We start from the raw sequence: 26332 nt of genomic DNA on the forward strand, positions 1-26332 counted from the left end.
TCTTCTGACTCTTTCCACCCACTACACTAGAACTTCAGAAAGCGGGGCCACACTATGAACTTGAAGCATTTGCTGGAAGTGCAGTGTTTGCATTTGCTGGAAGTGCACGGGGAACTTACTGTATCTTGCACTGAATCATCAGGAACTCAGGATCCACCATGTAGCCCCTGTGTTGTTTCTTTGTGGGCTTCTTTATTTTTTTTTTTTTTTTGAGACAGAGTCTCGCTCTGTCACCCAGGCCGGAATGCAGTGACGCGATCTCAGCTCACTGCAAGCTCCGCCTCCCAGGTTCATGCCATTCTCCTGCCACAGCCTCCCGAGTAGCTGGGACTACAGGCGCCCGCCACCATGCCTGGCTACTTTTTTGTATTTTTAGTAGAGACAGGGTTTCACCATATTAGCCAGGATGGTCTCGATCTCCTGACCCTGTGATCTGCCCGCCTCGGCCTCCCAAAGTGCTGGGATTACAGGTGTGAGCCTCCGTGCCCAGCCATCTTTGTGGGCTTCTTGTGACACCTTCAGCCTCTGGGCCACAAAACCATGGAGGAGTTGCCTGGGCTCAAGAGAACACTAAAACCAGCTCTAATTGTAATGGAATAAAACCTTGACCATTTTCTTAGTCTTGGACTGTATACTCAGAGGGGGAGGTCCTCCAGAAGCCAAACAGCCAGCCCTGAGAGCTAAGAAGAAAAGTCCAGTTTTCCACTGGTTGCTCCCATGCTCTGGACAGCCTCCTAGCCCATCAGCACAGGATGTGGGACTGGGCTCTTCACTGGCAAGCCCACATGGTCCTTCTGTGGTCCATCTGGGTGGAGGCTCAGGGAGGACAAGTGCCCACCTCCCCAGACCTCTTGATGGGGATGAGGTTCCTGGGTGGCAATTTCAGTAAGTCCATGTGCCATCCACAACTAGGATTTCCCCTCTGATGGTAGGCTCCTTACACTTCAGGCTAGAATACCTGGCAGCCTTGGGTATCAGCCATTCCAAGAGGGGCCTAAGTGAGGCCCTCCCACTGCAATTCTAATGCTACAGGTTAGTGTGAGCCCCTCTGACTTGGCCTCCCTGTTCCTCTCATAGCAGGAGTAAGTGCCACCTCCCCTAGGGCCCTGCTTCACCCTTCTCTAGGCTAAGGGTGAGTATCAGCTGTCAGCAGGAGGACTGCTGTCCTCGCTCAGAGGGGGCTGCTGCGTGTGGCCACGATTCAGACGGAGGGAGTGTGTTCAGGGTTTATTAGAGGGTACAGAAGAGCTGCTGGATTCCAGTCTAATCTGCATTTAGGTCTATTCATAGCTTGGGCACTTTTCTATTGTAAATCATGCGAATGATTTACAATAGATCCTAGGTAAATCATGCAAATCTGCTGCAAAATGGAGTATTTGCCACAAATGGGCTTTGAAGGGGTATTGGTGATGAGTGAAGTACTATTTGTGCAGTGTGAGATTCAGGAGTCCTTGAAAGCATTATATTTATGTATGATACATTTTTAAAGAGGCCTTCATATTCAAGAATCTTGAGCCGTCCCTGAAAATCCTGGTCTTGCAAATGCCCACGAGAATCACCCAAGGCCAACAGGGGTAGGGGGATGCAGACACCCAAAATTCCTTCTTCTGTCCTCAACTTGGGTGGCCTACTCAACCACGCAGTGGCCGTCAATAGCTTGGAACATGCCCCTTCCTTGCCCCAAGATCTGCTGCCCATTTCACAGGGGGAACTGAGGAGGCCAATTGAATTGGACTGACTACCACTTACGAAGCTATGGCTACTCTTCCAAGACACCTATTTTAAGTTTCTGAGCTACATAGAGATAGCAAAATAAAAAGCAACAGTGTACGGCAAAGGATGATTATCAGATTGCTCTGGGAACCACCGAAGGTTATGAAAAAGATATAAAAGAAAGGTCGAAAGGTATTGGTCTGTAAGTCTCACTGAGTCAGAAGACTAGAGTGGACCTTTTTAAAAAATACTTTAGAAACACACACACACTTCAGTGTTCTCAGATAAATATGCGTTCCTATCTTTGACTATATTAATACTGTTAACCTATTTTAAATTCCTATGGCACAGCAAGAGTCTTACATAGTTATAAGGTTTTTTTTTTAATGTATGAGCTTTAAACTCGTTTTCTTACTTTAAATAGATGTATATTAGCTCTCCGTTTAGGCTGCAGGACCTCCTAGCTTAGTTTAACAGTCCAACAAAATAAGAGTGGATACAAACTCTGTAATTTACTCACAGGCATAAATGGATATATAAATGTAAAAATGTGCACAATATTTTATGCCATGCTTGGCTTCATTGTGACCTAATGTTTATAATATGTAAATAATGGCTTCCTTTTAAAGCAAAGAACTATTAATATACAGATTCATCTGAAGTCCTTTTTCTTTAATATAAACAGAAATAAAAAGAAAAAAGTATTCTTTTGCAATAAATAAATAACCAATGAGAAAGGTTGCCACTGAAGGAATTAAAAATGACAGAAGTCAACAGAAAACTTTCAATATCATACTTCAACTTTAATATGAAGATATTGTTATCAAAGGGAAAGACTCAAGAAATTCTTTGATAAAAATAATCTCACACTATCTTTGAAGTGGCTGCATTTATTTTACTACCCACTGTGTTTCTTATCAGAAGGCCAAGGGTAAGAAGTTTCCTAGTTATGATTAGGAAAGAATCTAATAGATCAGAAGACCCAATTGAAGTTGGACATAATAAGTATTAAAGTATTACATGACATTAATCCTGCCATTCCATTACTCTCTCCATCTTTGTGCACAGACTAATTATTCTGTAACCAGTGTTCAGGAGAAAATAGAAACATACTTACCCTGGGCTGGAGTAATCTCTTTATTGCATCAACAAGGCTGGCTCTGTACTGGTCCAGAAACAGGCTGACATTGAGAAGAGAGCAGAATCCAGATTAAACTGGGTTTTCAAGTCTAATGATACTAATGGAGATAAGTACAAGGCTAATTACACATGTTTACCCAACTCTAAAAAAGAGAAATTGTTTCCTACCATTCAAGTGTCTCACTGGAGGGGGTGGGAGGGGAGAAGATATTGTGGTCAGTGTTATCCAACTAAAGCCAAGTTGTCAACATGCAATGGGCCAGGATTCACACGTGACTGGGCCATATGTTAATGTTACAGGGACAATTTCCAAACTGCTGTTTGGGGTAGCCATCTGGTTGAGATGAAGCACTCTGGCAACTTCCTGTCATTAGAGCCTAGTCTCCCTTAGACCTGGGCCCTCTGCCCACCAAGGGTGCTGTGTGGCTGCCCTCAGACAACAAACCACCAGCCCTATGACACCCAAACCATGAAATATATCTCAGGAGGTAATAGAGGTTAGTGACTAGAAACAGCACTGAGGTTAGATTCAACGTCTGACTTAGGAGTGAACAGCTACAAAAACAAAGAACAAGCTCAGACAATATATCACAGAGACCATGGCAACTTTGGATTTTCCTCTCTGGGCCTTTACATCGATTTTTTTTCTTTTCTTTCTTTCTTTTTTTTTTTTTTTTCTGAGACAGGATTTTGCACTGTCATCCAGTTACTGCAGCCTCAAATGCCAGGGCTCAAGCAATCCTCCTACCCCAGCCTCCCAAGTAGCTGGGACTACAGTTGTGCACTACCATGCCCAGCTGGTTCTTTTTTTTTTTTTTTTTGTAGAGACAAAGTCTCACTCTGTTGCCAGGGCTGGTCTTGAACTACTGGGCTCAAGCAGTCTTCCTGCCTCAACTTCCCAAAGTTCTGGGATTATAGGCACATGCCACTGTACCCAACCCAGGTTCATGTTTTTATAGTTCACTTTGATTTTTCATTTTCCATCCCTGATCTTTAGAGAATTTCTGTTCATGCAGCTCTGTCACCCCTTTGCTTGGGTCAGTCTGACTCTGTCTTCACCAGTTATTATCTTGGAAACTTGAGACACAGTTTCCTTATTTGAACTTGCAGGTCCCAGACCTTTGAGTTTGGGTTGCTTGGCAGTAGGTGGCAAGTTACTTAACTTGGCCATGCCTGATGCTATGGTCTGAATGTTTCCCCCAAATTCATGTGTTGGAGACTTAATCCCCAATCCCCAATGCAACAGTATTGAAAGTTTGGCTCCTTTTTGCCCTCCTGCCTTCTGCCATGTGAGGACACGTGTTTTTCTTCTCCAGAGGATGCAGCATTCTAGATGTCATCTTGGCAGAAGAGACCAGATGCTCACCAGACACCAAACCTGCCAGAGCCTTGACTTGGATTTACCAGCCTCCGGAACTGTGAGAAGTACATTTCTGTTCTTTATAGCAGCAGAAAATGGACGAAGACAGCTGGATGTTTATTAAAACCAAGGAAAGGATTCTGTGGGTGGGGTTAGGGTGGGGACAGGTGAAAGCATACAGTGCCAAAGGCACGCAGAACAGAGCTGGCTGCCAAACACCAGGGGAGTTGTCCAGCCTCTGCAGAAGGGCTCCTGGGCATTGCTAGAGCACTCTGCCAAGACAAAGCAAAGCTGCCAGAGGCTGCCAATGATACCTATTGATAGGGACTTTTTTTCTGAACCCTATATTGGGATACATGAGCTGATATTATGTTGGTGCAAAAGTAATTGCGGTTTTTGCCATACCTTTAATGGCAAAAACCGCAATTACTTTTGCACCAATATAGTAACTATGAACTGAGGTCATAATAATTGAGCTTAGAAAGTACACCTGAATCTTGGAAATCTGAACAGTACTGGAATATCCAGGATGCCAAAACCACGGGGCCCAAATTGTATATACAGCACCGAAAAGCAGTGATACTGTTTGGATGTTTCTCCCCTCCAAATCTTGTGTTGAAATGTGATCCCCAATGTTGGAGGTGGGACCTAGAGGGAGGTATTGTGTCATGGGGGCGGATCCTTCATCCTTGTCTTGGTGAACTCCCCGTGGTAATGAGCTCACGTGAGATCTGGTTGGTTGAAAGAACCTCTCCTGTTTCTCTCTATTGCTCCTTCTCTCTCACCATGTGACTGCCTGCTTCCCCTGTGCCTTCTGCCATAAGGCAACTTCCTGAGGTCTTCACCAGAAGCAGATGCCAGCAATATGCTTCCTGCACAGCCTGCAGAACCATAAGCCAATTAAATCTCATTTCTTTATAAATTACCTAGCCTCAGATGTACCTTTGTAGCAGCGCAAGATGGACTAATACAGGCAGTAAAGAGATAAGGAAGAAGGGGGCACTATGCCTGTCCTTATGGAGGTTACAGTATAATAGGGAGGTAAGCCAGGCACAAGGACACATGTTAAATACAAATGGCAGAGACACACACGTTTTAATAACAAAACAGTTAATACTCACTGAGCTGAGTACTAGGTAACAGGTACCTTCTAAGAGCTTTTCATAGCTCATTTAATCCTCACATCAATCCTATGAGGTAGTTTTTACTGTTAGCATTATTATTATTGTCCACATTTTACAGCTAAGGAAACGGAGGCATAGAGAGGTTTGGAGTCACACAGCTACTAATCGGCAGGGCTGGGATTCACTTCTGTACCATATTGGCTTCAGAGTCTGTGCTCTGAGCCACTGCTCGGTACTGCCTCTCACATCTACTTGTAATTACTCCTGAACATGAAATAATGTACGGAAGAGAGCACTGCCCGGTTTAGGAAAAGAGGGAGGTCATCAGGTGACTAGAGTTAGGCGGGGTTGGTCAAGAAAGCCATCCCTGTTTACTTGCATCCATAGTGATCTCTCCCTTTTCCAAGCTCAGTACAACAAGTAGAGCATTTGGAGGTTCTCCCAGGTTCCTGCATTTCATTGCTGTCCTCTCATTCAGCTGCTATGCTTCTTGAAGGCAGAGAGCATCTGCATTTTTTTTTCTTTTTTTTTTTTTGAGACCGAGTCTCACTCTGTTGCCCAGGCTAGAGTGCAGTGGCATGATCTCGACTCACTGCAACCTCCACCTCCCGGGTTCAAGCGATTCTCCTGCCTCAGCCTCCCAAGTAGCTGGGATTACAGACATGCGCCATCATGCCAAGCTAATTTTTGTATTTTAGTAGAGGCAGGGTTTCACTATGTTGGCCAGGTTGGTCTCAAACTCCTGACCTCAGGTGATCCGCCCACCTCAGTCTCTCAAATTGTTGGGATTATAGGCATAAGCCACCGTGCCTGGCCTCATCTTTGCATTTCTTTGCCTCTCTGATAACATTTGGAAAAGAGTTGAGGACATAGCAGACGAAAAGGTTGATTCCTGGGGAAGAACAGCCGTGCTGTAGAGGTAGTCACTATAGTGATAGTGTACGGCTTGAGGAGTGTATGAGACATCCATCTTCAGCTTTAGAGCCATCAGTTCTAGGCTGTGTCTTTTGCAAAGCAATAAATAAATAAAAGGACTGTCTTCTACTTAATAAAAATTGACAATGATGTCTTTTTAAAAAGCAGGGACAGCAGGCCGGGCACGGTGGCTCAAGCCTGTAATCCCAGCACTTTGGGAGACTGAGGTGGGTGGATCATCTGAGGTCAGGAGTTCAAGACCAGCCTGACCAACATAGTGAAATCTCATCTCTACTAGAAATACAAAAATTAGCCGGGCGTGGTGGTGTGTGCCTGTAATCCCAGCTACTCGGGAGGCTGAAGCAGGAGAGTCGCTTGAACCTGGGAGACGGAGGAGGAGGCTGCTGTGAGCCGAGATCGCACCATTGCACTCTAGCCTGGGTGACAGAGTGAGACTTTGTCTTGAGAGAGAGAAAAAAAAAGCAGTGACAGCAAAACTACTTTTGAAACCTCTTAACCCATAACACCATTTCAAATGCATTTGTTTGGAAAGTAATATGGAAAACTGTTCCGTTCACAACTTGAATTTCTTCTCTAACGGTGAGTCCCTTACCTTGAGCTAGAATACTCAGCAACCTTGTGCATTGGCCATCTCCATGAGGGGCCTAAGTAAGGCGCCCTACTCCCATTTCTAATGCTGCAGGTCAGTCCCCTCTGATTTGGCCTCCCGTCTCTTCATACAGCAAGAGTAAGTACCACCTACTCTAGGACCCTGCATCATTCTTTTTAGCTAAGGGTGAGTATCAGCTGTCAGTGGGAAGGCTGCTGTCCTCGCTCAGAGGGGGCTGCTGCGTGGAGCTATATTTCAGACAAGGGAGGAACTTGGTTCAGGGTTTTAAAGAGCTCTGGCTTTGATGTTGCTGCTGTGTGACTTTGGGCAGGTCACTTCATGTGAAGCCTCAGTTTCCTTGTCAATAAGCACCCACCTATATGACTATGTGGACATCAAATTAATAAGATATGTTAGTTGATAAATGTTTGTTGAGCATCTACTATATACTAAGGGCAAATTTAGGCACTGGGGATGAGCTATGAATAAGACAAAGTTCCCATCCTCAAGGAGCTTCCATTCTGTCTTCATTTTGCTTTACTATTAAAAGTTCCAGCACAGCATAAGCACAGACTGGCAGTTACTTGTGGACAGACTGGCAGATCATCACAGTCCTTGGAATCGAGGAGCTTACATAGGGTGTTAGTTTCAATGTCCCTAAAGTGGGTAGTACACACTCCTTTACTGATACTGTCAAGGATGAATCAACTTTCAGGTAGGATGTTTCACCAGACTAGGTTCTCTCCCAATTTGATGATTTTCTCCTCTGAGGAGAGCAGCTTATAAGAAGTTTCCAAAAAGTCATTGCTTGAGTTTCTTTGGTCACCACAGGCTCCATGGAAGGTTCTTCTATGGAAGGTCGCTTTGAGCAATGGAAAAAGAATCCTTAGATGAGCTAGAAACCATGTCCAGAATGGAACCTCATCCCATTCCATCCATTACTCATGATGACCTGATTATTACCCATGGAAAGACTTTATCTTTCCTACAACTACATTCTTAAATCTTGGAGCACAGAATGTATGTAAATTAAGTGCTACACAAATTTGCCATTAAGTCATATTAAACAGTAATTAATAACCATTAAGAATTAATGAGAAAGGAATCAAACTATAAGTAAGTCTTTAAAATATTTGCTCTTCAGGATTCTATTTTATTCCTTAGTGAGGTAATAATATCTTGAGCGATCTCGGCTCACTGCAAGCTCCGCCTCCCAGGTTCATGCCATTCTCCTGCCTCAGCCTCCCGAGTAGCTGGGACTACAGGTGCCTGCCACCATGCCCGGCTATTTTTTTTTTTTTTAATTTTTATTAGAGACGGAGTTTCACTGTGTTAGCCAGGATGGTCTCGATCTCCTGACCTCATTATCTGCCTGCCTTGGCCTCCCAAAGTGCTGGGACTATAGGCATGAGCCACCGTGCCCGGCCCAATATCTTGAGTTTTAATAATTAAGCATTCTGGATTTTTAAAAGAAGATTATGATTGTAGGAAAATATCTCTGTCAGTTACCCAGGCCTACGGGAAACCTGGCTGGTTGGGACATGCAACATTTAAGCAAAGGACCACACTCAGTTTCTATCTGTGCATCCTAAAACTGGTAAGATTGTCAGGAAAAAAAAAAAAAAAAAACAGCACCTTAAGAACTGAGCTTCAAACATGCCTTTATAAAGTGCTATTTCTCCTTAAAGTTGGTCAGGGTGACAAAGATGTTAACATCACAGCTTAACACACAGCACACATTCCAAACATGCTTATTTGAAAGGTAATGCTGTCTACTCCATCTCTCCAAATCAAATTTCCCAAAATTAATTCTTTGTAGTGCTCTAATAGATCTTTATTCCAAGTAAGCTCACTTGCTACTTAGCTCTGATGCAGAATTTATAACACTTTGTAGAGTATGTCATCTGAGCAATTTCAATGTGTTTTGGAGGGACTGATATATAATCTCCTGAAAATTCACCCCTTAAATAAGTCTTAATGGGCTGAGAGAACAGCAGTAGCTTAAGTGGATCTATTAAAATAGGCTGAGTGGGTCAGTGATGGGGACGGAGATACCATTTTAACTCTCCCTTCAGTTACTGATCAAAATACATTGGCAGTCTAGTTTGACCATTAAAGGGCACATACCCACACACACACACACAGACACACACACACACAGACACACACACACAGACACACACACACATACACAGCTCTATATAATTCACTTGTGGATCAACACTTGCTTTCTTCCATTGATCTGAATCACAGATTTTCCAACAAAGGAAAGGTGACAGACCATTTTCATCACCTCCCTTAGAATCAGAGTTTTATGCAGACTGCAGAGCATCTGTAATTCCTCTCATAGGGAAGTTAATTAGTACAGAGAACAAGGAGACATTTTTCTCTGTCAATAGCCACAGAAAGGAAGACCCCTATATAATTTTCAAGGTGAAATGTGCTGAGTTAAAGTCACTGTTTTAGATTTAACTTCAGCAAAGGAATGACCTCTTTCAGTATTTACCAACTCATTTTTATGAGAGCTCAGAATAATGCCGTATTCTAATTTTACTTGGCTCTACTCCTTTAGTTGAGCAATCTTGGGCGATTCATGTATTTTCTCTGGGACTGAGTCTCCTCAGGTGTCAGGTGAAAGGGCTGACTGTATTTGGGCTAAAGATATTTTCAGGTGTAAACATCCATGAGTTGTGATTTGGAGCTGTCTATGATCACAGCATCTGAAAGAAAACAAATTCTAGAGCCTATAATATTTCCATTTTGAGGGAAAAAAATTTTCATAAAATCAGCTTACAAATCAAACATTTTTCATCATTTAGAGTAAAGCAAAAAGGACTAAAAAAAAAAGAAACAATTTAGAGTATATAGCAAGTGCAAAAATGCTGAGAGAGCAAGCAGGGTGGGTTGCTACAGGCCAATGTACTTTCCCCTATTTCTTTCCAAAGTCTCGGGCTGCAGGCACACAGATGTGCTGATTGTCCTGCATACCCAGCTCAATGGGCCGGTCAGGGTATGGGTGGCATTTCAGATATGCTTTCTAAGCCTTTTGAGAATTCAAATGCACAGAGTCATTTCTATTTTTGCAGAGCTACAATAAACTGGAGGGCCGTCAAACACTGAATGAAAGCGTTCATTGGATAAAAAACATCTTCCTTCCAGACCCTTAGATTATATTGTGATTGAACAGGAGTCTGGAAAGGCAGGCTTAAAATTAACAATCACTCACTATTCTAACTCAGCAAGGACCAGGCTGGACTGCATTCCAGCAGAAAGGAATCCTTATATTAAACTCAACATTAAACAAGTCAACTGAGGAACTTAATAGGCAGGTTTTTTTCTACACCTGTGGTTAGATATTCTAATATTTTGATGTTTGTCAATAGCATCCTTTTTCAGGTATGGCTGCACCTCAATTTTTCCTTCTGTTTATTTCAAAGTTGACATTTTACAAGTTATTTAGGAACTGTTGAACCATGAAACTATTTTTCATTGTCAAAAATGCTGAATGGTGAAATAATGACTAGCTTTCACAGTTTGCCTCTTTATTTTATAATCTAGTTGAGCTACTAAATTTAGTTGTGAACTAACAGACTGTCTCTTCTGGGAAATAAGTTATTTCCCCCACTGCCTACAGGTTTTTGAATGTTTGAATGTAAATATCTGAATATATGAATGATTTAAGAACATAAACATATCACCGTTTGTTGTAATCATGTGCATTTTACTTGAACCACAATGTGGGGTTGGAATAGGTTTGTGAATAGAGCTTGTTTTCATGTAAATGGGATCAAGCAGTACCACTGGTTAGCTATTCAGGGAATCAGACAATGCCACCCTTGCTGGAAATGCTTCAATAAGATTTTAATCCATGTACCTAATATTTGAACTCCGACTCTTGCTTCATATTCCTGTGGCCTAATCCAGATCTCATTGCTGACAATGACTAACGGATGGTGTGAGACTTAATGTGATCTATTTATGTGTGGCACCTCTTTCTGACACTGAGGATTTCAGGTTTCATCTTGGAGGTAGTGTGTAAAGACAGCTTTCTTTTCCAACCCAGTGACATTCTTAAAAATATGTAGCACGGTTTGCCTGCCTGCCTGCCCCTAGAAGCAGCATCCATGCAATAACTCTTACAGAGAAACACCACACCAACAGGACATAAAGAACTCGTGGAATCCTGTGCTTCACTGCTACATGCACAATGTGCATATTAGAAATATTACTGTACTTTTTAAGTTTCTAAGCAGCTTACCCATCCCCGCGAATATGAAGAGAGACCATTACCAAAGCATTTCTTTTGGAAATACTATCAGCATCGCAGTGAGAGTAGCTTAATGTTTCACATTTACAAATGGGAACGTATAAACAGGCTGACATTCTGGCATTTACAACACCCAGGGGAAAAAAAAAAACAATTCATGCATGGAAAAGCCATTTATAAAATGAAGCTTGGTGTATTTAGTTCGTTTGAAGTCATAAATTCTCACACAGCTACCAGATGTGTATCTATGTGTGTGTGTATACATATAATATTATATTATGTTATGTGTGTGTAATGTAAGTCTTAAATTGAATATGCATTATGTATATCAGTGTACGTGACCCTGTTGTCGGCTAGGGAAAGAAGAGTGTTTTCCAAACATGTTGTGTGGCTATTTTTAACCTGAGAACATTAATCAGAAAAGAGCTTAAATCTTACTTCCTCTGCTTTTCCCTCTGGTACAAATAGGATGACATGGTGAGAGTGTCCATAACACAAGGTATGACAAAGCCAAGCTGTTTTGATATTTGTGTAAGGGACAAATTTAACTCTAAATCTCTTGGCCAGACCTGCCTTCCCCATATAATCAGAGCCCATCCACGTGTGACCCTCGTCTAAAGCTTCAGGAAGATGCTGCCCCTTCCCTCTTGCCGCTGCTCTCTGATCTGACTTTCATGCTTAATCTGATCTAATCCTTCCAGCATTATCTTCATCTGTGCAATGAAACCTGGAGGATTCTTTCTCATATTTGGTGAGGAAAGGCATTTACTAAATTACTTGCTCGAATCATACGGTGAGGTTTTAGCTCCTTATTTTTGATTAGATGAGGGCTGCAGCATTGAGGCACATTATCATTGATTAGTCAGAAATCTAGGTTTCTCCCATTTTTGGAAGAAGATTTTTCTGAAATTGGGTGCAAAAAGACTAAAAGGGCTATGAAATACTAGAAACTCTCAGCTAAGAATAGAACAAAATATTTATTTTTCATGGAGAAGTATTTTTTTTTCCCGAAGAAAAAAAGCAAACCTAATTCCAATGACTTTTGTAGAAAAGTTATCCATTGAAAATCTTATTAAAATAATAATAATAACAAAACCCACTTCCTGAAAATTTCATTCAACTCTCCTCTAGGGAAAGTCTTCCCTGAGTTCTGGATCTTATGATTGGCCTTATCAATATAACAGAACTTCTTCAGAATCTGAACTTAATGTGTTTTCAAATCTAAAGTTTCCTAATAAACCTCATGATAAAACTACAAACAAGATCTTACTCTTAACAGGGAAAATACTTGTGAATTGTCAATGTTTCCCATAAGCTGAAATAATTATTATTCAAATTGCATGAAGAAATACATAAGATTAGTTGAAATAATTATTAAGGTCTGACGCATATTTATCCTGTAACTTATGATCAAACTTGCATTAACAAATAAGTAGATTGGGCTAAAATAGAGGGCAAAATACTGAATGTAAATTATTTTTAAAAGGCAGGCACCTGACAGAGATTGTCATGTTACTATTTGCATAAGAATAAAATGTAATTTTATAATTTTTGTTTTAGGTAAAATTAAATATTATAATTGAATACACTGAAAACATTAGATAGCAAACATATATTTTAAGAAAAGCTGTTTCCCCAAAGATATTCCACAGATATGTTTATTTGCTAGAGAGTATGTGTGTGTACACACACACGTATATATTCTCTTATATCAATAGTCAGATCTCTCCTAAGAAGTAAGCTAATTGAGCTGTTTGTGTTGATAAACTCCTTTTTCTCCAGACTATTCCTCTCCGAGCCATAATTATTTGCAATTTGCCTAAGTCGTCCATTTACTGATACGTCAAGCATGAAACAGAGGCAATTCCAGAAAATGGAAATGCTTCTCAAAATCAATCTTTGGGAAATAATGTGGTAGAAGTTACTGTGTGATAGAAGACTACCTTATAACTGTCACATGGAGATGAATATTAATTTGTTGAGGTTAAGGTGGCTTTGTGCTTCATTTGTTGACTTTGCTTAGCCGTCAGCAAAGCAACACAGCCCAATTACTCCAGCAAAGCTATTTTTTTCTAACAGGAGTTTTGTGATTTTTATGTACTTACCAGTCAGCACACATAACAATGTCAAAATGTCCTTCCAGTTGAGAGACATCTGTCTCATTATCCCATCGTAAAACGCTTGAGGAGAAAAAGATTTTAAAAATTATACATAGGGTTTTTTTTAACTTTTGATTTTGAGCTATTAACATTATTTTTTGTGGCACTATTTTTTGTGGCACTTGAAATTATTTAAAAGGTATATACAAATTATTTCAAAAGGTACAATAAAAAATAGGATGTAACTGTCTTCTGTGTTTTATTTAGTATTCAAATCTAGAAGAAGAATTCGCTACTTAAATACAATAGTTAATCTTTTTGCTAGTTTTTATAGGTTTTTGTAGACAAACTAGAGAAAAATGTCTTATCTTTACCATGGTCATTATAATGATTCTAGACCCTTAACATCAATAAGGTACATATTGAAACCAAAGTATCCCACATTTGACTGGAATATAAATTTATAAAAATAAATGACGTGAAACAGCTTATATCTATATTGCCTGGCATGTCAGTTGCTTTTCGTATTGATGAAATGAGCAATTTGGTAAGATGGAAGAAAAGAAGAGTCAAATTTCATTTGGTACTTCTTGGTTTTTAGGCATAGTGAAAAATTCACCCACACTGACACTTAGTCTCCCAAAGGGGATCAGGTTTAAAACTTCACACTAATAACAATAATCAGTAACATGCATTTGAAAACTTTAGTAATGCTTATGAGGCCAACCAGAGGTTTTTAGTTACTCTCAATTAATAACTGTGATGATTAGCATTTTACCATATTCAAGTATTTTAATGATTTGTCTTACCACAGCACAAAACTGTGATTTACAGTACTATTTTTCAAAGTAAAATTCTGTTCCTATTTTCTATTTTGATTCTTTAGACCTAACCAGATTGAACATGTCCTACCCTGCCCAGTTATATTTGCTTATTTTGGTGGATTCATTTCTTCTGTATCTTCCCTAGGTGAAAAGTCATGTGTCTGAATATAATCATAAGTCTTATACTAGTCAGCCCAAAAGTTCTTTTCATATACAATACATTAATATACATTAATGCCAGATAATTTCTCAAGGTAGAAAAGATTAAAGACATCACCACAAAAATACCTACACAGGCTGGGCAGCAGTTGTTCATTGACTTGTCCAACTCGTTCCTACTGAGCCACTCCTCCCTGTGTGTCAGGTCCTGTGCTGTGTCAGGTCCTGTGCTGTGCCATAGACCATGCCTTCACAGGGGCAGGCTAATGGGCCATATGGACACAGAAACCCCCAATTCCTATGCTGTATCCTATGCATTGGGTGAATATACAGACTTGGAGCATGGGAGGGCTTTCCTGAAGCAGTGGGTTACCTTAGTGTTCACAAGTCCAGTAACACCCAGATAAGCTTTACAAATTAACTTTAGTGTTGCTGTACTTGCTGAGGCCTACTGGATAGGCAAGAAATGAAGGAAATTAGGAAATCCCTAAGAGATCAATGCTTACTTTGTTTATGGATTTCTCAGAAACTCCATGCACCCGGGGAGAGCAGGAAGCAACAAACACCAACTTTTCTGGAAATGCTGAGGCTCCCAGTGTATCTGGGACTCACGCTCAGTGAGAGATGGGGCCTGCCTAGCCCTCATCAGAGCCCTGAGTTTTAGAGTCTAAGACTTGAACCATGAGCAAGATGGTTTAAAGTATACAACTATACTAGACATTCTCCGATCAGAAAAGTAATGTATCCATCCATCATATAAATTTTGAAAAAAAAAAGATTAAAGTATTAAAATTACTCATAATCTTACCATTCCATAAATGTCTCTTTAGAATTTGCTTTTAACACGTATGCAATTACTAAAGCACAAGAACAGACTGCAGGAAATCCTGTGGTGATAGTGGATGCTGTATTCCTGAGGTGCTTCAGCGCCTTGGTTCAACAAAGACAAACTGGAGAGATAGGGGTCTAAGCAGCGACTGGGTATGGATTCCCACAGCAGCTGTAGTAAGTCGTGACTCTAAAATAAATTGAAATGCCCGGCTTGGTCACATGGACCATAACACATTCCCAAAAGGCATTTTCCCCCAGTTCTCATGAGGCTTATGGCTGTGCTACATGCATGTGACAGAGAGAGAGAGTGGTATTGTGGACAGAGTTCAGCTTTAGCACAACAGACATACCTAGGTTCAAATCTTGGCTCCTCCCCTTAGCAGCTGTATGAGTTTGGGCAATTATTTAACCTTTCTGAGCTTGTTTTCTGATCTGTAAGATAGGGATAACACTAGCTATCTCCTTGAACATTCTAAGAGCACCATTCATACAGTACTTGGAGTTGTATTGTTCATGTAACATACAATGAGAATGGTGCTTCCTGGAGCTGTGCAGTCAGGCAGCCTGCTATTTTGGAAGATTTAGAGATGATGGTGAGTTCACTGTTCACTCCTCTCCTCCAGTGACCTTGTCCTCCACCTTTGGAGATACACTCCCATGCATGCTCGTGACAGCATGTGCTTCCACTGTGGGGGAGGACCAGACTTTCTTTCTTTGTATCTAATCTGTTGCAGACCAATACTTTTGTAAAATATAGTCACAAAGGAATAGACAAATGAGATTAAAAACACAAAGGCATTCCAAATACAAGTCCACTGATCATATGCTTGGATGTCGCAGCAGTGTTTCTAAACATTTATTTTCAATTTCTGAACTTATCTCCTTGCAGATCAGTAACATACAGTTCACAGACTGGCACCAGTCCATGGCCTACTCATTGAGTAGCACTCCTCCAAACCTATCTTTACCAGTTACTGCAACTCTAGCCACTCTCCGACCAACCCCTCCTATCTTTCACAGCTCATTCCTTCTAGAAGGTACTCTTCAGTCCCACTGGCCCACACTGATCCTATTACCATGTCACTATCCCACTGCCCTAATATCTTTCTTTCTTGCTCAGCTTAAATTCCATGACCTATCATTGTAATTACTCCCTAGCATACACCCTCCACTTCCTTGTCCCTCTCTTACTTCCTCGTATTTGTTAAATCCAGCTCTCTGCCTGGTCCATGACTGCACCTGTGCGCCTGAATGTGGCTAGAGACAGCACACAAGCATCCTCACTGGCTTTGCTTTAAATTCATGACCATGAACCTCAAGTGGACTCTTAATGACATCTGGCAGTTACACTTACATTTCCTTTGTCCATTAGTTTCCCACTATCCTAGGTCATTATTTTGCACTTTCTACTCTCTCTTCAAAATTCTGACACTATTCCCCTCCTCCTCACTTTCGGCTGATGACCCTACTTCTTGCTTTACTGTCAAAATTGCAGCAATCAAGCCGGGCACGGTGGCTCATGCCTGTAATCCTAGCACTTTGGGAGGCCGAAGCAGGTGGATTGCTTAAGCCCAGGAGCTCGAGACTAGCCTGGGCAACATGGCGATACCCCCTCTGCTAAAAATACAAAAAATTAGCTGGGTGTGGTGGTGCACACCTGTGGTCTCAGCTACTCAGGAGGCTAAGGTGGGAGGATCATCTGAGCCCAGGAAGTCAAGGCTGCAGTGAGCCATGATCTAGCCACTGCACTCCAGCCTGGGTAACAAAAATCAGACCTTTTCTCAAAAAAAAAATAAAAAAATGCAGCAATCAGTTAAGAACTTCCATAAACTCCTACTACCACACTTATGCTCCTAATAGCATCTGCATCTACATACTCTGCCTTCCTACTTATTGCCATAGATGAACTATCTATACTCCTATCTACAGCCAGTACCTTCTCTTATGCCACCTAGATCCATCCCCTTTGATCTATTCTAGGATGTGCTCTAGCAATTTCCCTTCTCTTTCCTATATCAGCTCTTTTCTCTCTCTGGATTATTTCCATCAGTATTCAAACATGAAATTATTTCCCCCTTTGTAAAATATCCTCTCCTGACAATTATTGCACCATTTCTCTATTCCTCCTTTGCAGCAAAACTCTTTGAGAAAATTGTTTGACACTCTGTTGCCAATTCCTCTCCTCTCATTCTCTTAAAATTCACTCCAGCCAGGCTTTTGTCCCCACCGTTCCACCAAAAATGCTGCTGTCAAACTCACCAAAGATCTCCACATTGCTAAATTCAGGTCAGTTCTTAGTCTTTATCTTACTTGACCTATCAGCCTGAACCTCTCCCATGAACTCTAGATTCATATATCCAACTTCCCATTTTAATATTTCCACTTGGGTATCTACTAGACATCTCAAACTTAACATGTCCAAATTTGAATTCCCAATCATTTTCCCCAAAACTCACTTCATTCAGTCTTTTTTAAATCTCGTTATTGGTAATTCCATCTTTCCAGTTGCTCAGGCCAAAGACCTTGCATATATCTTTGACTCTTTCTTTTACAGTCCACATTGAATACGCTACAAGTGCAGGTCATTCTACCTTTGAAATATATCAAAATCTAACCACTTCTCTCTATCTCTACTGCTCTCCCCAGTCTAAACTACTATCATCTCTCATCTGAATTATTGCATAGGCCCCTAATTGGTCTCCCTGCTTCCATCTGTCATCCAACAATCTCTGCTCATTAGCAAAGTGGTTCTTTTAAAACATGTATCAGATCATGAGCCTTTTCTCTCTTCACTCAGAGCAAAAGTCAAAGTCTTTACAACGACCTGAAAACCCTTACACAATTGGGCCTGGTTACCACTCTCTCCTCATCTCCTATTACTCTCCTCCTTGGTCTCTTTGCTGTAGTAACACTGGCCTCCTTCTGCTTTCCTGAATACACTGGCATGGTTCTGTTCTAGGGTCTTAATACTAGCTACTTGAGCAGCCAAAATGCTCTTCCTCCAGATATCTCTATAGCTACAGCTCACTCTGTCACCTCCTTCAGGTCTTTGTGTATACGTCTTACCTTCTCAGGGAGGCCTCCCCTGACCATCCTCTTTAAAACTGCAATCATTTATTTTCAGTCCAGCACTTCTAAAACCCCCTTATCTTGCTCTTTATTTTTCTGTAGCAGCTATTACCCTTTAATGTGCTATATAACTAAATTATTGATTTTGTTTCTTCTCTCTTTCCCCAATAGAATATAAGCACCACAGGAATATAGATTTTTAAAATCTATTTTGTACAGTGATGTATTTCCAGTGCCTAGAATAGTCCCTAGCACCTAATAGCTGCTCAATAAATATGCCATATGGATGAATTGTGTGTGAATGTACCTAGCACAGTGCCTGGCACACAAAAGGCCCACAAGAAATAAAGGTTTCTATTGTTAAATTGCTCTCTGAATAGAATGCGTGGATTAGCTAGATATGAAGGCCACTTAAAATGCTTTCTAAAGATTTCTGCTTCCAGCAAAGATGGCGTAACAAGACCCTCATTTAGCTTTTTGTCTGAAACAACAACAGAAAACCTAGACAAAACATATAAAACAATAGTTTTCAAGACACTGAACATCAGCAACACAGGACAGTAATCCTTAAGAAGACAGAAATAAATGAAATGATCCCTACCTTTACCCCAGCTTACTGCCTTGAGAGTTTCCAGGCCATAGCACGGACGGGGGAAATGAGATAGAAGCAGGTGGACTGCTTGAGTTAAGAAGATGGGGCCAGGCGTGGTGGCTCATGCCTGTAATCCCAGCACTTTGGGAGGCTGAGGCGGGTGGATCATGAGGTCAGGAGTTTGAGACCAGGCTAGCCAAGATGGTGAAAGCCCGTCTCTACTAAACTACAAAAATTAGCTGGGCACAATGGTGGGCACCTGTAATCCCAGCTACTTGGGAGGCTGAGGCAGGAGAATCGCTTGATCCTGGGAGGCAGAGGCTGTAGTGAGCCTAGGTCACACCACTGCACTCCAGCCTGGGTAACAGAGTGAGACTCCATCTCAAGAAAAAACAAAAAAAGAAAAAAAAGAAGATGGAACTGAGAGTCTAAGAAACTTCAGAGTTTCCAGAATAAAATACTGAATAGGAGAGCACTGGAGAGAGAGAGAGAGAGAGAGAAAGAGAGAGAGAGAGAACTCTGGAGATCTGTGGATGGTCCCCCTAGAATATTCTGTGGATGACTGATCATGCATGTATGTGAGAAAACTATTTGAAGTTGGGGAAAGATCATGTCAAAAAATTGAAGGGGAGTAGGTCAGTGCTCACACAGGGCCAGGAATAGTGCCTGTTCCACCAGCCAGATTAGAAAACCTCATAATTTACAAGCATTGTGTAGAGTCCTCAGAAGAGTCTTGTCTCAATAGTAGGGAATAATTGGCCCTAGACTAAATGCTGCTCTGGTTCTGCCTGACAAATCTTAAAAGCAAGACCCAAACATATCAAACTATTTCAAAGTAACTTTACTGTACCCCAGAACAAAACTCAAAAAAACTTTGGGCGGTCAAGGTGGGAGGATTGCTTGAGGTCAGGAGTTCAAAAACAGCATGGGCGACATGGCAAGATCCCATCTCTACAAAAAATACAAAAATTAGATGAGCATGGTGGTGCATGCTTGTGGTCCCAGCTACCTGGGGGGCTGAGAAGGGAGGACCACTTGAGCTCAAGAAGTTGAAGCTGTAGTAAGCTGTGATTGTGCCACTCCACTCCAACCTGCATGACTGAGTGAGACTCTGTTTCAAAAACAAACAAACACAAAATCTCAAAAACATTTACAGAAATATAAAAACATTCAGATCCCAACAAAGTAAAATTCAAAATACCTGGTATACAATCCAAGATGGCCAGACATATAAAAAATTGAAAAAATAAAAACCATAATGACAAGACAAATCAAACAATTGAACTCAATCGAAAACTGACAGAGAGGTCAGAATTAGCAGACATGAGCATTACAATAGTTATCATAATGGTCTTTAATATATTCTAAGAATCAAGTAGAGACATGGGAGATATCTTTTAAAGCCCCAAATCAAACTTCTAGAGATGAAAACTACAATGCCTGAGAAGAAGAATACATTGGATAAGATTAACAGCAGATTAGACACCACAAAAGAGAAGACTAGTGAACTTGAAAACATAGCGATAGGAACTATCCAAAATGAAATATATAGAGAAAAAAAGGAATAAAATAAAGAGTGAGCTGTGGGACAAATTTAAGTGGTCAATACATGTGAAACTGGACTTCTCAAAAAATAGGAGAGAGGAGATAACAGAAAAAATATTTGAAGAAATAATGGCTGAAAAATGTCCTAATTTAATGAAAACTGTTAACTCAGCAAGAAATTTCAACAAGCTCAAACACAAGAAACATGAAGAAAACTAGCAGGCCCATAATAATAATCAAATTGCCCAAAAGTAGTGATAAAGAGAAAATCTGAAAAGCACCCAGAGGAAAAAGATGTTTTATATACAAACAAAGATAAGGATGACAGCATATTTTTTTGTGACGAATACGCAAGTTAGAAGACAGTGGAGCAGCATCTTTAAAGTACTGAAAGGAATAAAAAACAACTGTCAACCTAGAATTGTATAGCCAGTGAAAATGTATTTCAAAACAAGGTGAAACAGATGTTTTCAGACATACAAAAAGCTGAAGGAATTAATCACCAGCAGACCTACGCTGCAAGAAATGTTAAAGGAAATCCTTAAGGCAGAAGAAAAATGATATCAGATGGAAATGTACATGAAGGAATCAGAAATAGTAACTATATAGGTAAATACATATAATGACTGTTTCTTATTACTTAAACCTCTTTAAATGTAATTGGTCAAACAAACGAGTATTGTGGGGTGATAATATATGTATAGATACAAAGTAGGACAATAGTAGCATAAAGACTGGCAGGGGAGAAATGGCAGTGTACTACTGTAAGGTTTTGTTTTGTTTTGTTTTGTTTGAGACAGAGTCTCACTCTGTTGCCCAGGCTCGAGTGCAGTAGCACGATCTCAGCTCACTGAGGCCTTCACCTCCAGGTTGAAGCCATTCTCCTGTCTCAGCCTCCCAAGTAGCTGGAATTACAGGCACCAACCTCCATGCCCGGCTAATTTTTTTTTTTTTCAGTAGAGACGGGGTTTCATCTTGATGGCCAGGTTAAAAGTAAAAAGTAAAAAGACGGACAAAGATATACCAAGAAACACTAGTCAAAAGAAAGCTGGAGTGTCTATATTCATACCAGACATAGTAGATTTCAGAGCAAAGAAGGTACTAGGAATAAGGAAGATCACTTTACAATGTTAAAGGGTCAATTCAAGAAGCAGACATAACAATTCTAAATATTCATGAATTGAATAACAGAGCTTCAAATTTATGAAGCTGAAATGGATAGAAGTACAACTACAAAAAAACACAGACAAAACCAAATTATTGTCAGAGATTTCAATACTCCCCTCTCAGTAATTGATGGAACAAGTAGACAGAAAATAAGCAAAGCTATAGATGACTTAAATAACACTATCAATAACTTGACTTAATTGATATTTATAGAATACACTCAACGATAGCAGAATAGATGTTCTTTTCAAATAGACCATTTACCAATATATGCCTATTCTGGGTCATAGTGTAAGTCTTAATAAATTTAAAATGATTCTAGTTATACAAAAAATATGTTCCCTGGCTGGGCATGGTGGCTCATGCCTGTAATCTAGCGCTTTGGGAGGCTGAGGGGGTGGATCACTTGAGGTCAGAAGTTTGAGACCAGCCTGGCCAATATGGTGAAACCCCATCTCTACTAAAAATACAAAAATTAGCCTGGCATGATGGCACATGCCTGTAGTCCCAGCCACTCAGGAGGCTGGAGCAGGAGAATAGCTTGAGCCCAGGAGGCAGAGGTTGCAGTGAGCTGAGATCGCACCATTGCACTCCAGCCTGGGCATCACAGTGAGACTCTGTCTCAAAAAAAAAAAAAAAAAAAAAAAAGAATGCTTCCTGACCACAATGGAACTAAATTAGAAATCAATAATCTCTGTAAAATTCTCAAATATTTGGAAAATAAATAATATACTTCTAAATAACCTGGGGTCCAAAGAATAAGTGAAAACATAAATTGACAATTATTTTGCGTTGAATGAAAATACAACACATCAAAATTTATGGGATGCCACTAACGCAGTACTTAGAGGAAACTGATAGCACTAAATGCCTATATTAGGAAAGAAAGGTCTCAATTAGTGAACTCAATTTCAAGCTAAATATTCAAGAAAAAGAAGAGTAAGCTAAAATTAACCAGAAAAAAAGAAGTAATAAAGATTAGAGCAGAACTGAATAAAAAAGGAAACAGAAAAATGGAGAAAAATCAATGAAACCAAACACTGATTCTTTGACATCAATAAAATTGATAAACCTCTAGCCTGACTTATCAGGAAAAAAAGGAGAAGATATAAATCACCAATATCATGAATAAGAGAGGTGCCATCACTACAGAGTCCATAAATATTAAGAGGATAATATTTATGCAATATTAATACAACATATCCAAAGTTGTCCATAATATACATATGAACATACATATGGCAATGCATCATGATCAAGTGGGGTTTATCTTAAGAATATAAGATTGGTTTAACATTTGAAAATTGATCAATATAATCTATTATTTAGCAAGCCAAAAAAGAAAAATACACATGATCATCTCAATAAAGGCAGAAAATGCTTCTGACAAAGTTTAATGTCTATTCCTGCTAAAAACTTTCAGCAACCTAAAAATAGAAAGGAAATTCTTTGGCCTGAAAAAGGTCATCTATGAAAAACCTATAGGTTTAACATCATACTTAATGGTGAAAGACCTGATGCTTTCTTCCTAACATCAGGCATAAGAAAAGTATGTTTTCTTTCATTCTTCAACACTGCACTGGAGATTACAGTTCCTTTTTGTACAAAGAGATATACAAAAATAAGCTTCTAGAACTAATAAGTGAGTTTAGTAGGATTGTGGGATATAAGATCAATGTACAAGAATCAGTTGTATTTCTTCATAAAATCAACAAATAATTGGAAGTTGGAATTTCCAATTTTATACTGTTTACAACAGCATTAAAAAACCATTCTGTTTATAAAAGCATAAAAATATGAAACACTTAAAGATAATTCTGACAATGGATGAGAGAAATTAAATAAGACCTAAGTACATGGAGGCAATTTGGTGAGCAAAGGATGAAATGCTGTTTTAACAACTGAATCTCCATTTTTTAAAAACAGAACTTCAATCTATATCTCACACCATACGCAAATATTGATGCAAAATGAATCATAAACCTAAATGTAAAACCTAAAACTATAAAACTTGTAGATAAAAATGCAGGAGAAAATCTTTGTAACTTTGAGTTAGGCAAAGATTTCTTAGACACACACACAAGTCATGATCCTTAAAAGAACAAATTGGTAAATTAGACTTTACTAAAATTAAAAACATTTGCACTTTGAAAGATCCTGTGAGGAGAACGAAGACATCCTATAGGCTGGGAGAAAATGGCAAATCATATATAGTATCTGATATAGAGCTTATATCTAGAATATATAAAGAACTCCCAGAGTATGTCAATGATAAGAAAAATAAGCAACCCAATTTTTAAAAAAATGGGCAAAGCATTTGAACAGACATTTCATCAGAGAAGATATGTGAATGGCAAATAAGTACGTGAAAATATATTCAACATCATTAGTCCCTAGGGAAATTCAAATTAAAACTCCAAGCTGGGCATGGTGACATGTGCCTATAGTCCCAGCTACAACACCGTTTTTGAAACAAACTAAACAGAAAATGCTTTCTGAAAAAGAGCAGGGCACATATAAGTAGGACCCTTACCTATATAAATTTTACCATCTAAGGCATAACATTCATGTGTGAAGACATGTAAAGGATGGTTCTACCGGACATCATATCATGTCAACATGTTGCTTGTAATTACACTGACACCAAAGTAAAATCTATATTCTCTCCATTTTATTTCATCACAATATTAAAATCTTATTTCCATTCAAAATTCATTACAAAGTGAAATATAATTTTGTAGGCAGAAATATTACAAAATCAATACTCATTATAGAATTCTCCATGTTTTAGAAAAATCTTGGCTGGGCACTACGGCTGATGCCTGTAATCCCAGCACTTTGAGAGGCCAAGGTGGGAGGATTGCTTGAGGCCAAGAGTTTGAGACCAGCCTAAGCAAAATAGCGAGACCCCTGTCTCTACAAAAAAAAAAAAAATTAAAAATTAGCCAGTTGTGGTGGTATGTACCTGTTGTCCTAGCTACTCAGGAGTCTGAGACAGGAGGATCACTTGAGTCCAGGAATTTGAGGTTGCAGTGAACTATGATCTTGCCACTGTACTCCAGCCTGGATGACAAGGCAAGATCCTGTCTCTAATTTTAAAAATAAAGAAAAATCGTAATGGCTATGGACATGCCAAACCTATGAAGTTTAACAGGTATAGTATAGCAGAAAGAATGCATGGGCTTTGTAGCTAGATAGCTCTGAGTTCAAACGCAAGCCAGTGAAGATGAGAGATGCTGAGTATCATTGCCCTCATCCGTAAAAAAGAGACAGTAAGAGTTGCATCACAGGACTCATTAAGAATTGAACGAGATGGAGTAAATGAAACCACATTATAGGTGCTCAAGAAATATTAGTTTTCCTTCCCTTATTCTTGTACTAACTTATGTCCTTTCATTTTGGCTTTGAGTTTGGGGTTTCAATCTGAAAAACAAAACCAAGTCAATTTCTGATAGGATTTTTACCTTGTGATGCAAAACTCACACTAAAAGAATTTCTCAAACAGAGTCTCTGTTTCAAGTTTCTAATAAAACCTAATGTCAAATGGGTTCACCCTAATTTGTATTTCATTGCAGTGATCACAGATAACTCTCCCTACAGAGATTTAAAGAATTTATTTTCTCATATTCTCATGTTTAGTATTTCTTTGTTTACCTTTATATTTTCAGACTCCTGGTTGTAGGGGAGTGAGTCCTGTTTTTTGTTTGTTTGTTTTCTGAGATGGAGTCTTGCTCTGTCGCCCAGGGTGGAGTGCAGTGGCACAATCTCAGCTCACTGCAACCTCTGCCCCCTGGGTTCAAGCAATTCTCCTGCCTCAGCCTCCCTAGTAGCTGGAATTACAGGCATGTGCTACCATGCCTGGCTAATTTTTGTACTTTTAGTAGAGACAGGGTTTCGCCATGTTGGCCAGGCTGGTCTCGAACTTCTGACCTCAAGTGATCCACCCGCTTCAGCCTCCCAAATTGCTGGGATTACAGGCGTGGGCCACTGTGCCCGGCTGAGTCTTGGTTTTAAACTCTGCTGTTAAAAAGGTAGTTTCTTGTGTATTTGTGAAAGTAGTACACTGATAGAATTCTTGATCATGCTTGCTAAATGTAATTAACTTCGAAAACAAGCTATCTTACCAGCAGTAGGGAAGGCAGCCATGTTCTTTGCATGGATATTATAGGCATTCTTTACAGAGGATTCCAGTTTCCTTTCCCACAGTTTCTTGTATGTCACTTCTCAAAGTCTATGTTGGCACAGCTCACTCTTGTAGAGGCCCATTTACGGTGTTTACAGTGTTCAAGTCATTTACAGTGTTTACCCAAACCAGTGAATCACTTCTCTTCTTTCAAATGATTTCCTATTTGCCACTTTCTCCTCCACTCTTCCTTATCTTTTATAGAGTTTTAAACTTCCATATTGTAGAAGCCTCTCTAAGAAAGTGTTTTAAACACTTAGAGAAAAGGACACCATCTAAATCTGGAATTGAAAACTCAGAATGAAAGGGGATATTGATCTGTTGACTTCCTAATTTGGGAGTCAGCTATCTATAAATGTTATTGAAAGCTCAGTGGATGCCGTGAGCAGCAGTACAATGAGGACATGTTCCTCGAGTAGCAAAATTATAATCGTCAAAAGGAACATACAGTCATATTCAGAAGACAAGACATTCAAATGAAACAAAAGAATTACAGATGGCCGTATGTAAGTAAGGTACTACCAAGGGAGCAATCACTGTGGACTGGACAAGTTGGGGAAGGTATCCTGAAGAAGGTGGAACTGCATGTGATCTCACACGCAGGATCTGGATAGGGAATGAAGAAGCAAGAGGACATATTAGACAAAGCCTAAAGAAGAGGCCAGGGTTTGGAGGCTGGAATGAACACACTCACGCTTTAAGCTCCCCAAATATCCCAAGTCTTTGTTCTCAGC

At 39.9% G+C, this 26332-nt stretch overlaps 1 protein-coding gene across 3 annotated transcripts in view; it reads right to left on the bottom strand.

Annotated features, from left to right (window-relative positions):
* Positions 1–26332, bottom strand: part of CAMKMT (calmodulin-lysine N-methyltransferase) — a 420894-nt gene that overhangs the window by 15614 nt on the left and 378948 nt on the right. For all 3 annotated transcript variants that reach the window (XM_032177969.2, XM_058429111.1, XM_058429110.1), the window contains 2 exons: positions 13235–13309; positions 2831–2894 (listed from right to left, as the gene is read on the bottom strand). In XM_032177969.2, the coding sequence (XP_032033860.1) occupies positions 2831–2894; positions 13235–13309 (139 nt within the window). The remainder of the gene's footprint in view (positions 1–2830; positions 2895–13234; positions 13310–26332) is intronic.

The sequence above is a fragment of the Hylobates moloch genome, unplaced genomic scaffold (assembly GCF_009828535.3).
Source record: "Hylobates moloch isolate HMO894 unplaced genomic scaffold, HMol_V3 SCAFFOLD_15, whole genome shotgun sequence".
Taxonomy (NCBI): Eukaryota; Metazoa; Chordata; class Mammalia; order Primates; family Hylobatidae; genus Hylobates; species Hylobates moloch.